Consider the following 13,772-nt stretch of genomic DNA (forward strand, 5'->3'; position numbering starts at 1 on the left):
CTGCAGGGGCCAAGGCCCCACGGACATCGGCCTCAGCGGCTCACATGGAATGAGTTCTTTTCTTAAATTTTTATTGACTTTTTTACAGGCCGATGCTCTATCCACTGAGCCAAACCAGTTTCATCTGGAGTGAGTTCTTGCTCACCAAGGTGCCCATGTGGGAGGTGGTGGCCGAGAGAGGGGCAGTCAGGTGCCCTGTGTCACAGGAGGAGTCGGCACTGGGGACAGTCTCTCACTCAGGCCCCCAGACCTGGCCTTCCTGTAAGGCAGTAAGTGGGTACACCTGGCGCATAGGAACAGGACCCAGAGATCTTTGTGCCTGAGCAGGCTTCACCCCACCACGGGCATCCACAGAAACCCCGTGGTCCCAGGCCCAGTGGTAGGATAATACCAATGATGGTAACAGCGGCAGTGGTAAGAGCGTAGCTCCGCTTGGGAGAAACAGGCCAATGTGGAGAAAATCAGGTGGTGCACAGCTGAGGCGGAGAGGCTGGAGCAGATGGGGACCCTGAGACTTTGGAGGCATCCGCTCACAGTGAGGAGGTGGAGGGGGAGGGGACAGAGACCCAGGTGGCTGACATGGGCACACCAGCAGGCAGAGCTGCTCTCTCTGCCTCCCCAGAGCCAGAGAGGCAGGGAGCTAACGGCACAAGCAGGTGACATAAAAGCCTTCGTTCCTGCATCTGTGGCAGGCAGCCTTTTCCTGCTCTCTCCCCTCCTCCCCGCCGTGACTGCCAGCTCTGTCCCGCTGCCATCCGCTGCCATCCATGGCCTGTACCACTCTCCTCCCAGGGCACCTTTGCCTGGGCAGCCGGGACTGGCGTGTGTTTGCTCAGGAGGAGCGAAGAGGCTGGAGCAGCCTACGCAGCACCTGGCTGGGGATCCTGGCTTGCCCCTGCCTGTCGCCTGTCCCCTCCGCTCATCCTGTGCCTTTCACTGTGACTCTCCGACTCTGCCTGTCCTCAGGGCCCGAGTGTCTTGTTCCTCTGCGCCCATCTCCCCCTGCATTCGCAGGCCTGTCTCCAGGACCCGCAGGCCTGAGCTGAGCCTTTGATGCAGTGACAGCGCAGCGGCGCTGTTAGGGAGCGGAGGCGCTGTCACTTCCCGGCTGTGTCTTCATTCAGCAAGCGACTTAGCTTCTCTCAGCCTCCGACTCAGCATTTTCTCTCAGCCTCGGTCTCAGCATCCCTACATGGGAGTGGGTCATGTGTGACCTCTCCCCCAGCCCTGTGCTGTGCCTGGCGGTAGCCAGGAGCCACGGGGTGGCGCAGCGAGCACGGTGAAATCTGGCCAGCCCGAGAGTCGCTGACGGAATTTGGGGGCCTGCTTTGTCCCTGGCCTCTATGGACTGAGGGGAGGCTGACTCCCTGGGTTCCAGTCATGATAAATGACTTTTTAAAAAATATATATATTTTTTAATTGATTTTTTTTTTTTTTTTTTTTTTACAGAGAGGAAGGGAGAGGGATAGAGAATTAGAAACATCGATGAGAGAGAAACATCGTTCTACTGCCTCCTGCACACCCCCTACTGGGGATGTACCCGCAACCAAGGTACATGCCCTTGACCGGAATCGAACCTGGGACCCTTGAGTCTATAGGCTGATGCTCTATCCACTGAGCCAAACCGGTCAGGGCGTGACTTTTCTTTTCTCTGCCTCAGTCTTCTCATCTGTAGATTGGGGGTGAATATAATATATATACTTTTTTGAGATTTTGCGGGAATTAAATGAGTTCAACCCTATTAGGCCCTTAGATGGTGCCTGGTCCAGGGAAGCACTCAGTTAGCATTTCCTGTTTACTGAGCCAGGCTTTGGGCTAGGAGCTCTGGGCCTTCGAGGGTTTTGATGGCAGAAGGTGGGATCGGGCAGAGAAAAGGGTCTGGGTCCTGCCACCCTGGCTAGATGTCACTTCTTAGTTGTGGCCCCGAGCAATCCTTGGCGACCCCACCTGAGACTGGCGGCCCCTGGGATGTCCAGGAAGAGGCTCAAGGACATCTGAGCATGGGGGAGGGCCTGCGTCTCTGTTGGCTGCTGCAGCCAGGTCCGAATCAGCAGGAGGAAGCCTTTGTCATCAAGGTCCTCAGCAGGTGGGGGCTGGCCTACAGCTGCCTCCCACCCAACCTGAGCTAGCCAGCGTCACTGTCCGCCGTGGTCCAGCTGGCGGCAGGCCTGAGTCCGGCTGTCTGCATCAGGCAGGCCTGAGCATCCTTCATCTTCACCCTGGGAGCTCACCTGGGCCCGTCTACACACTGCCACAGGTGGGCCTGGCGACTGACCTTCTCTTCCCCCCACCCCCAGGCTGGATCCATGCAGTCTACACCCCGGTAGACTCTCTGGTGTTCGGCGGAAACATCCTGCATAGCTTTAACGTGCCCATGCAGCTGCGGATTTATGAGATCGAGGACAGAACACGGGTAAGGTGGCTTCCTTCTCTCTGGGTGGGCGTGCCCCGCCCCTGAGCTCTGCCAAGATGAATGAGGATGTGGTGTGGACAAGTCATTCTGAAGCCTCCACAGTGCCTCTTCCCTCCTGCTCCCTGCCTCCCCCCGGGCCTCGGTCCTGGTTCTTTGGGGTGGTGGGTGCCCACAGGAGCCTCTCTCGGAGCCCTGGGAGTTTCTGTTCACCTCCAAACTGGTGGCAGCCAAAACCCCCCTGCCTAAGGGGAAGTGTCTCTTGAGAAAGCACCGTGACATGTCAGGCGGCCTGCCAACGCCGCCGCCTCACGTGGAGAAGGGATCGGAGGGAGCGGGGGGATTTCATGGTGGTGGTTGATGTGGTTTGCAGGGAGCCCCACATGTGATGTGGAGCCTGAGGAAGCCAGTGTCTGTGATTCCCCCAGATGCTGCCTCTGAGATCTGTCTCAGTATCCACTGGGGGAGGGGGATCCCTAACTCCCTTTGATAGTGATGGTGATGGTGTCTCAGATATGGATTCCTTTTATCCCCAACCCCACCTCCCCCCCCAACTCTCCAACCCCCACCTCCCCCCCATCTCTCCAACCCCCACCTCCCCCCCATCTCTCCAACCCCCACCTCCTCCCCCCATCTCTCCAACCCCCACTTCCCCCCCATTTCTCCAACCCCCACCTCCCCCATCTCTCCAACCCCCACCTCCCCCCATCTCTCCAACCCCCACCTCCCCAGGGCCTGGCGGGCGCTCTCTTTCCTGTGCCGGAACTTGACCAAGTGTCCTCAAGCATTTGAAACAGGTCCGAGGGTGGGAAACGGGGGCAAAAAGGGCTCATTTTTGGTCTTTTAAAAAAAATTATTACTATAGTTATTCAGCTATTTCTCTTCTGTTCTTTACTGAGAGAATTCACATTTAAATTTCACCATTTAAAGTGCACAGTTCAGTGGCATTTCGCACATTCATAAGATTATGCAGCCATCACCAGCGTCTAGTTCCAGGACATTCATCACCCCCAAAAGAAGCCCAGTCCCCATGAGCAGTAGCTCCCTGTTCCCCCTCCCCCAGCCTCTGGCAATCGCTAATCTGCTTTCTGTCTCTGTGGATTCGCCGGTTCTGGACATTCTGTATAAATGGAATCATAATGGTGTGGCCTTTTGCATCTGGCTTCTCTCACTCAGCGTGGTGACTAGAAGCTTCAGCGATATTGTGTCAGCGCTCGATTCCTTTTCACGGTTGAATAATACGCCCCTGGAGGGACGGACCATACATGCGATGTCTTCCTGGCTTTGCCACAGAGATGACTTTTTTGCCCCAAAGATGCGTGAAACCTAAAGAAACATGTTATAGAGGCAGGAGGTATGGGCCCAGGATTCCTTTCTCTCTCTGACTTGCTTTCTGACCTCGATCTGCATGGAATCGCATAGATGAGTGGAAGGTTTAGCCACTGTCTGTGTATCTGACCTTTTTAGTCCCTGACATTGAGGGACCCCATGCAGAGGTTTCCCAGGGATCTCGTTAGCCACCGGTAGTGGCCAGGTGCACAAAAAGGAGAGGACGTTCCCTAACCGGTTTGGCTCAGTGGATAGAGCGTCGGCCTGCAGACTGAAAGTCCCGGTTTTGATTTCGGTCAAGGGCATGTACCTTGGTTGTAGGCACATCCCCAGTGGGGGGTGCGCAGGAAGCAGCTGATCGATATTTCTCTCATCAATGTTTCTAACTCTCTATCCCTCCCCCTTCCTCTCTGTAAAAAATCAATAAAATATATTAAAAAAGAAAAAAGAAAAAAAAGAAGAGGACGCATCTTCAGACAGGAGGTTTGCTGCCTGGGAGGCCCAGATCTGCCTTTCTTCTCTGCTGCCTGCCCAACACCCCTTATTGGGTCTGGGGGTGGCCAGCCCAGCCCAGCGCTGGGCTGGAGGTTGTCCTTCTGTGGTAAAGCCTCCATTTGGGTGCGAGTGGTCATCTCAGGATCTGAACCAAGTGCTGTCTGGGGAGCTCTGGCCAACTATTCTTGGACTGGTTCCGAAGAATGGGCCAGCTTGTTGGTGCGCAGACTAGGAAGTGTGGGGTGGAAAGGGAAAAATCTAGAACGAGAAGTCAGGCTCATGACTTCCCAGGCTCGGATTTCTAAAAGCTTCAGCCCCTGGATTTGGGCCTTGTCATCCCCTGGGGAGCCCAGGTCCCCCCTCCCCCCCCCCCCCTTACTCGGCAGGAGGTTGGGGGTGGGGGAAGGATAATGGAGCTGAACCCTGAGTGCCTGTGGGATATCACACCCACTTCCAGATGAGCGTGGCAGGGTCCTTGCCCCCAGGGCCCGCCATCCCTGTCACGTGAGTGGGTACCCATCTGGCTTCCTCCACACGGGTTGATGGGCAGCGGCGGCGGGGCTGGTGGGCAAGCTGTTCCGTCTGCTTTGATTTCTGGTCCTTGGTGAGGGCTTGTCGACGAGGCCCCATTGTTCACGTCTTCGGAGCGAAGGGAGACAAAGGATGCTGGGGAGAGAGCTCGGGATCCCAGGAAAAGTGCCAGGGCTCCTTGTCAGCTCGCTACAGCTTCATTCTCTCTGTCACTGGGAGCTGCTGAAGGAGGTCGCGGCCATTTAAAAATAGTTTTCAGGAGCCCTAAAACATGGCTTTGCTTGGAAACCAAATATAGGGGGGCGGGGACACAGGACATGGTCCGTCTCCGAGCCTCACGATGTTTGTCTTAGAAAAAGAATTTGCCTTCTGTGGCCCTGGGTGGGGGACCCCTCCCCTCCCAACCCGACCAGGGGAACCTCATGATTCTCCTCTAAGGAGCCGTGACTTGCTCTCACAATTTAAATTTTTTCTGGGCTGGATGATAGGTTTTACCTGGGGCCCCGAAGACAAGCACAGACAGGTGTCTGAGACTGGTGGGCTTCCATTTCTTTCTTTCTTTTTTTTTTTTTTTTGAATATATTTTATTGCTTTTTCACAGAGAGAAAGAGAGAGTGACAGAAAGCTAGAAACATCAATGAGAGAGAATCATCGATCAGCTGCCTCCTGCACACCACCCACTGGGGATGCGCCCGCAACCAAGATACATGCCCCTGACCAGAATTGAACCCAGGACCCTTCAGTCCGCAGGCCGACGCTCTATCCACTGAGCCAAACCGGTTTCGGCTGGGCTTCCATTTCTTGCCCCCTTTGGAGAATAGATCTTCCTCCTCTCCTTCTAAAAACATGCAGAGGGGTGGAAAGACACCAAAGAATGGATGGGTTGCATGTTTATTATTTGAAGATAACATCTCAACACCAAGGAGCACTACGTATTTTTAACCCCAGTAGGGATGGTCCCAACGATCCTTAAACTGCCATCTCTCCTTTATTTACCTTTTTTTTTTTTTCTTTCCCCTAATGATTCTAGTGAAAGCAGCCTTCTCAGGAAAGGTAATACCCGCATGCCCCAATTCCTCTCAGCCAGTGAATCTCTTTGGAAATTACCAATAATTTACCCTTCCTCTCACCTTTCTCCTACCATTGGGTTTCTCCCTCTCCCCCCCCCCCCCTTGCCTTTTTTTTTTTTTTTTTTCCCCAGGAGAAAAACAAAATTTTTAAGATACTGGCACCTACCCTCCTGTTTTAGCTTTACAAATCCTGAGGCCTGGGAGTTCTCGATGCCCTGAAATACCTGTGGACCTGACCTCCTGTGGTCACTCCGCTGTGAGAGGAAGGGCTGGGGCCTGGTGACACTCCACTGGGCCTCTGGGACCTCAGACCTGCCCCTGGAGGCCCGCCAACACCTGGGCGACCCCGCAGGCAGGGAGCATCTTGTGCTTTCTGACCGGCCGCCTTGCCTTTTGGTGAACAGCTCAACTGGACGAGGCGCCGATTTTTGTCAGCAATTAATGTTGAGCAATCGTGTGTTTAATGTTCCCAGGCATGTGGCTGGAACCTTTTGAAGGCGAAGGGTGGAAGGCGACAACCCGTTTGTAAGTCAATTCTTTGCCAATTTTGTTTCCTGTGGTGCTCTCTTGGAGGAAAAAAAAAAAAAAGAAAAGAAAGAAAGAAAGAAAGGAAGGAAACAAAATGAAAAGAATTTTATTTCTTCATCAGCATTTGTTTCCACCACCCAGCTGGTTTCTCTTGGGCTCAGCAACAATGAGGGGAGTCTTACCTTCCTCTGCTGACATACAATAAAAAAAAAACACCCCCCCCACCCCCAAACTACAAAGATTCTCTGGTGCCATGGTGCCCGTTAATGCAGAATGGCTCAGGTGATCTCCCCAAATTTGAAAAGAAAAAGCACCTTAGGAGTTTTACCGAAGGAGTCTAAAATCAGGAGATGTGAGTGAGGGTCTGGGGAGAGGAGGGCCAGTCTGTCCTCCGCTCTAGGAATTGGCAATTTGTTTCCAAATCGGTTGGCCTTTGTTCTGGAGTCCGGGTGGGGCTGAGACGCCCAAATCCTGCTTCCCAGGAGGTCAGGAACTGCCTCAGGCGGGAGGGCCTCTCTCCTTTTTAAACTCCCGAGGACTCTGATCTGGTGACTGGAAAAAAAGTCATTAGCTGCATACTATTCCAGCAATAAAACCGGCCTCTTGGGAAAGTAGCTGGAGCCAAGGAAACCGCTAGATGATGTTCCCAACGCCATGCATCCCCCCTCACCCCTCCACCCAGGAGCTCAAAAGCATGCGGCAGCCAGAATCTCATTCCAAAGCTTACCATCCACCAGAGGCAGGGAGGTCAAATGGACCCAATACACAGATGGGAGAGGTGAGGCCCCAAATATGGGAAAAGGGCCTTGCGTCTGGAAACTGAACCCGCGGGGCCTGGATGAGGAGCTGAGAGCTGGGCTGGGGCCCTTCCCAGCGGGCACTGTGAGAGAGGCAGGAACGTGGTGTTGAAGGGCATGTGGTGGGCCTGGTTTTTGTCCCACACGGAGGATGTGGCCCGCTGATTGTCAGCAGAGAACGTTAGGAGAGTACACTCGGCTTAATTAACATCCAGCTCCCTGGGCCGAAGAGGTGGAGAGGTCTCTTGGGGCGGACACACCCTTGGTGAGAGGGCAGGCAGGCAGGTCAGCAGTGAGTGTGGACGTGCAGGGTCTGTGTACAGCCTGGGGAAGAGCACCCAGAGATGGGAGAGGGACCACCCTCCCACACTGTGAGTCCTCCCTCGCCCGCTCAGGATGCAGTTTCCGGAAGGTTCATCTGTGGTATTGCTTGCTTCCCTGGAGGGCCGTTGTCACCTGCGGGCCCCAGCCCTTCCTCTTATAGTAGAGTCGCAGGAGGTCAGGTCCCACAGGTATTTCAGGGCATTGAGAACTCCCAGGCCTCAGGATTTGAAAAGCTAAAACAGGAGAATGGGTGGAAGTATCTTAAAATTTTTGTTTTTCTCCCGGAGAAAAACAAAGCAGTCCTCCCTCGCCCACTCAGAATGCAGTTTCCGCAAGGTTCATCTGTGGCATTGCTTGCTTCCCGTCTTTCGCTGCAATCTCACCCATATAGACGCTGCGTGCTACCACCCATCGGCATGCCCCTGGGTTCCAGGCCTTTTCATAGTTCTGATACACAAAGCTGTCACCACCTGTCCTTCGGCCCCTATAAGAAACGGCCAAAAAGGGATCTCTTGTCTAAATTCCTGCTCCAGACCTGGGGTGTGTCCAGGAACTTGTGTCCAAGGGAGTTGCCTGGGAATGCAGGTGCTGGTGGTGGTGGTGGTGGTGGTGGTGGTGGTGATGAAGGTGAAGGAGCAGGAGGTGGGCCCTGCCCCCAGGGGCCACACCCCTCCATCCTCATTGGTCCTCCTGGTGTGGCATTTCCTCGAGTGCAGGAGCTGCTTGATAGGTAGCCTGTCTGCACATGGACTTGGGTGAGGTTTGGGCATTGACTTCTGGTTTTCAGGGGAGGGTGGGATAGCAGAGTCTGCGCAAGATAAAAAAGATTAAAAGAAGAATGACAGGAGCCCGTTTCTGTTGTAGCTGGAGTCAGGCAGCGGCTCGCATTTGTGGGCGCCCGCACCCTCCTCAGCAGGTCAGGGGACAATTCTGTTTGCCAACGCACAAAGCACAAAGCCGACCCCATCCATCCGGGGGCGCGCAGCTCGAGGAACCTTGCAATGCTCACGCCCAGGCCTTTTCCTCCCCTCGTCCCTCTCATTCGTGCATGCTGCCGGGACCTTCCTCCATCCAGCGCCTCCCCATGTTTTCCTCACACCATTTGTGCTCTTGCTATCATGATGATGAAAATTAAAAACTCGCCCCCCTAGGAGCCCTCACCCCCTCAATTCTCTCCCTCCTTTTCCCCTTGCCCTCCAGAAACTGACCTCCACTCCCCCCCCTCCCGGTCTTTGTTCCCAGGTGCAGTCCAAATTCCGCTACCCCTTCTACTATGAGATGTGCTGGTATGTCTTGGAGAGATACGTGTACTGTGTGACCCAGAGGTCTTACCTCACTCAGGAATACCAGAGAGAATCCATGCTGATTGGTGAGTGGACCACGGGGCCAACCGCCTTGACCGCTCTGGCTGGGCCAGAAACCATTTTTTTTTTTGGGTGGGGGGGCCCTTGAGAGTCTTTGGGTTCCGGGAAAATCTCTTGAGCCAGAGTGTCGGGCAGATTCCTCAGAGACACCTCGGCTGGGAAGCCATCCTGGTCAGATTCCCACCTGGAATGCCGCGTCCATGAAATTACGACCCCAGCCGAGTCCCATGGATGGCCTCCAGGTCGGCTGGTGACTGTGCCGATGTGGGACGGGGCCAGTCCTGGGCGTGGCTGCCGAAGCCAGATCCCCGAGGAACTAAGCATCCCTGTACCTTTTAATCCTCAGTAGCTACCACCTGACTGTCCGACTCCCTGTGCCCCGGGGGCTGGGTTTTTGTCTACATGAGAGCAGGCCCATGAGATGCAGCCAGTCCCCCAAATCCCGGGCCGGCTTTGAGCCAGCGGGACGGACGGGTGACCAGGACTGGAAGCACAAGCCTGGCGGAACAGTGGGTGGTTCTCAGCAGCAGCTGTAGTGCCGTGCCCCGCTGCTGTTCCTTAAAGAGACCCCCCTCAAAAAAAATACTCAGTCCTTGTATCCTGACTCACAGATGCCTGCCCCAAAGCTGCACCTAGCTATGACAGCCTGCTCTTTCCCCTTTGCCTTTGAGCTGTCACTGCTGCAGAGGTTTTGTTTTTGTTTTAATATATTTTATTGATTTTTTACAGAGAGGAAGCGAGAGGTCTAGAGAGTTAGAAACATCGATGAGGGAGAATCATTGATCAGCTGCCTCCTGCACACCCCCTACTGGGGATGTGCCCGCAACCAAGGTACATGCCCTTGACCGGAATCAAACCTGTGACCTTTCAGTCCGCAGGCTGACGCTCTATCCACTGAGCCAAACTGGTCTCTGCTGCTGCAGAGTTTTATTGGATGCGGATCCTCTGTGCCTCCGTGTACTGTGTGACCTAGAGGTCCTACCTCACTCAGGAATACCAGAGAGAATCCATGCTGATTGGTGACTGCATCTTTCTCACCACGGGAAAGAAAAATGCGATGGGGCCGCATGATTGCTCCTGCTGTCTCCAGGATTTTTAGGTTCTTTTTTCCTCCGTCATCAAACCTCCTTCCTTCCCTTGACTCCCATCCTTAGTGCCCTTGGGGGTGGGTTTCAGGTGGGCATAGGATCGGGAACATGTTTCTGCCGGGGTTTTATTGGCAAGTGCTCCTTTGCCTTCTGAAAACTCAGTTTTGTCGGGAGTGGGGGTGGGGTGGGGGTCTGTTTTGAGTTACGTTCCTGTCAGATGATACCATATTCAGGTGTGAAAAATGCCCAAACCCTGCAACCCTCTCTCTCTCGAGTCTCCAGCCGGGCCGGAGATGGAAATGATTTTGAAATAGCGTGAGAGCTGGTGTGCGGGAACCAGAGGCTGGATTTTGGTGGCACTCCCTGGCCAGGGAGTGAGAGTCGCATGAGGGTCGGAGAAGAACATTCCTGATTCTGAGAGGCAATCTTGAGCCAGAGTTTGGGGTCATCGGTGCCCACTTTTTTTCTTAAATTTTCTTGCCACGGTTTCCCCCGCCTCTCCAGTCCCTCAACCAAGGAGAAGAGGGGGTGTTAGGGAGACACACCTCATTGATCAAATGCCAGCTGTGTGCCAGGAGACGTGCTCTGTGAGGCCTTACTTAATCCTCACAACAGACCTTTGGAGGACCTCAGTGTTTATCCTGTATAATTCTATATCATAAAGGCTAATATGCAAATTGTCCCTTCGACCGGCAGGCAGGCCGGCCAACCGCCCATGTCCCCTCCCCCTGGCCAGGCTGGCCGGACCCCACCCATGCACGAATTCATGCACTGGGCCTCATGTATGAATTTTCCCACTGTCTGGACATTCCAATGAATGGGAACCTACATCATATATGCTCTTTTATGTTATTTTTATATGTTAAAAAAATAAAATGCCAGCCAAAACCAGTTTGGCTCAGTGGATAGAGTGTCAGCCTGCGGACTGAAAGGTCCCGGGTTCAATTCTGGTCAAGGCATGTACCTTGGTTGCAGGCACATCCCCAGTAGGGGAGTGTGCGAGAGGCAGCTCATTGATGACTCTCTCTCATCCATCTTTCTAACTCTCTATCCCTCTCTCTTCCTCTCTATAAAAAAATCAATAAAATATATTAAAAAAAAAAAAGATGTGGTAAAAAATAAAATAAAATACCAGAGAGGTGAAGCATCTTGTGTGGGTGCACATGACTGGAGGTAGCTGAGCTGGTATTTGAGCCTGTGTCTGACTGACCCCAACCTTTCTAGAAGTGAGGGAGGCGTAGACTGTTAGAACTCTTCAGAAAAGCTCGATCTCCAGGTTAAAGGGGGTAAGGGGGAGGGGAGGCAAGGGATTGGGGGTCACATGACTTTCAGCATTGAACCTAGGGTGTTCATCTCAGTCTTCCTTTGTGATCCCTTCACCCCCCCCCCCTCCCCTGTAGATGCCCCAAGAAAGCCCAGCATAGACGGCTTCTCATCCGATTCCTGGCCGGAAATGGAGGAGGAGTCTTGTGAGCAGCAGCTCCAGGAGGAGGAGAAGGAGGAGGAGGAGGAGGAGGAAGAGGAGGAAGAAGAAGGTGCAGAGAAGGTGCCCCAGCCACCTGCCGATGGCCCTGCCTCACCCACCAGCATCCCCTCTGAGGACCAGGAGCCCCCCGGGAAGAAGCCTAAAGCACCTGCCCTGCGGTTCCTCCGGAGGACTCTGTCTAATGAGTCCGAGGAGAGCGTCAAGTCCGCGACGATGCCCGCAGACCACCCGAGGGCGCCCACGGGCTCGCCCACCACCGAGGTCTCTGCCAAGTGGACCCACCTCACCGAGTTTGAGCTGAAGGGCTTGAAAGCGCTGGTGGAGAAACTGGAGTCCCTCCCGGAACACAAGAAGTGCGTCCCCGAGGGCATCGAGGACCCCCAGGCCCTCCTGGAGGGCGTGAAGGTGGGCAGGGAGCCACGTCGGGGGCTGTGGAGGCGAGGGCTTGGAAGGTTCTGTTCAAGACATAGGTCTTGCCGAAACCGGTTTGGCTCAGTGGATAGAGCGTCGGCCTGCGGACTGAAGGGTCCCGGGTTCGATTCCGGTCAAGGGCATGTACCTTGGTTGCGGGCACATCCCCGGTACGGGGTGTGCTGATCGATGATTCTCTCTCATCGATGTTTCTAGCTCTCTATCCCTCTCTCTTCCTCTCTGTAAGAAAATCAATAAAATATATTAAAAAAATAAAACAAAAAACAAAAGCAAAACATAGGTCTTGGAGGGCAACTCAGCCCAGGCTGGCTGGGAGCAGACCTTCTCGGGGCACACCCATGCCTAGAGAGGGGCCTCTGGTCCGAGGAGGCTCACCCAAGTGGCCCAGTGGAGGCCACCATGGGGATCTATGGGAATCTGGAGGAAGATGGCTTGGTGGTTGACAGTGAGTTCTTTCTTGTACTTGTTGACATGTGAGGGTTTGCCAACAGTAGTCCCGATGGGTGCATCACGTGTTGGTTTTGGGGACGGATCCGCCATCCTGCTCGGGGAGACTTGTGTGTTCTGGGTTGGCTTCCTCTGGAACACGCATCCCTTTCCCATGAGCAGGTTGTACATCCTGGCTCGCCTCAAGGTGGCCAGCTGATGTGGGCCACATGGCCACCCGGGGTCCAGACTTCTCCAACTAAAGCCTGACTATTGATCCAGCTTTCATTGAGCTGTGCTACCCATTGGGAACAGAAAGAAGAGGGTCATAGTCACTGACCTTGGGTGATTCACTGTTTAGCAGGAAAGCAGGCAGGTAAAGAAACCAGGAGACATCCCTGGCTGGTTTGGCTCGGTGGATAGAGCGTTGGCCTGCAGACTGAAGGGTCCCAGGTTTGATTCTGGTCAAGAGCATGTACCTTGATTGCAGGCACATCCCCAGTGGGGGGTGTGCAGGAGGCAGCTGATCGATGTATCTCTCTCATCGATGTTTCTAACTCTATCCCTCTCCCTTCCTCTCTGTAAATAATCAATAGAATATATATTAAATAGAAATCAGGAGACAGAGAATGAAGTGCCACTGAGCATGTTGTGTTTACCTAGAGCACATGTGTCAAACACAAGGCCCGCGGGCCAAATCCGTCCCGCCAGGCCTTGCAATGTGGCCCGCACCGCGCTGTCATCACTGCACTCCGCTGCGTTTCCATCACAATGACAGTTTATGACTGTTCAGTAAACCATTCGGCCCGCGATTTAGGCTGCATTTTAGATTTTGGCCCCTTCTCTGATTGAGTTCGACACCCCTAACCTAGAGCATGGGAGCTGGTCAGGGCTCTGGGACAGTTATGCAGAGGGCATTTGAGCTGGGCTTTGAGGATGCATAGGAGTCCTCTTGATGGGGAGGGCTGCAAGAGGCAGAGTGCTGACGACCAGGTGTTTACGAAAAAGGAAATGCGCTGGGCAGCCTTGTCCTGTTGTCCTCATAATCCTAACGTTTGTGGAAAGCTTACTCCTTGTCAGGTACCAGGGCTGGGCAAGTGGTAGTTGCCCTTACCATCTGCCCTTACAGGATGAGGAAGTAGTTTCAGAAACGTTAAGGGACATGCTGAGGTGACAGAGCAGGGTGAGGAGGCGGGAATGCCTCCAGAACTCCTGTGTGGGCATACTCCGGGAACTCCCTTAGCTTTGCTTCCTTCTCCAATGTCTGATTCCCAAGAAAATCCAGCTGCCTGCTGGGATTTGAAACGGAATTTAAGTCTCTTTTTTGATGTCTGCAAACTCTGCCCAGGGTTTGTTAGTTAGTTCAGTTATTCATTGAGGACACATTGTGTGAAGCTGTGGGATATAGAAATATTAAGACTGTCCTCCCCTCGGTGCTCAGTGACCAGGGGTCTAGCAGAAGTGAGATGTGGGGCCCACATCAGGGAGTCTG

General features: G+C 53.9%; 1 protein-coding gene across 9 annotated transcripts in view; it reads left to right on the forward strand.

The window, feature by feature from the left end:
• Window positions 1-13,772, forward strand: part of KDM2B (lysine demethylase 2B) — a 93,868-nt gene that overhangs the window by 34,938 nt on the left and 45,158 nt on the right. For all 9 annotated transcript variants that reach the window (XM_045585573.1, XM_036448910.2, XM_045585572.1 and 6 more), the window contains 3 exons: window positions 2,298-2,413; window positions 8,727-8,853; window positions 11,337-11,827. In XM_045585573.1, the coding sequence (XP_045441529.1) occupies window positions 2,298-2,413; window positions 8,727-8,853; window positions 11,337-11,827 (734 nt within the window). The remainder of the gene's footprint in view (window positions 1-2,297; window positions 2,414-8,726; window positions 8,854-11,336; window positions 11,828-13,772) is intronic.

This window comes from Pipistrellus kuhlii, unplaced genomic scaffold (genome assembly GCF_014108245.1).
Source record: "Pipistrellus kuhlii isolate mPipKuh1 unplaced genomic scaffold, mPipKuh1.p scaffold_m20_p_20, whole genome shotgun sequence".
NCBI classification, from domain to species: Eukaryota; Metazoa; Chordata; class Mammalia; order Chiroptera; family Vespertilionidae; genus Pipistrellus; species Pipistrellus kuhlii.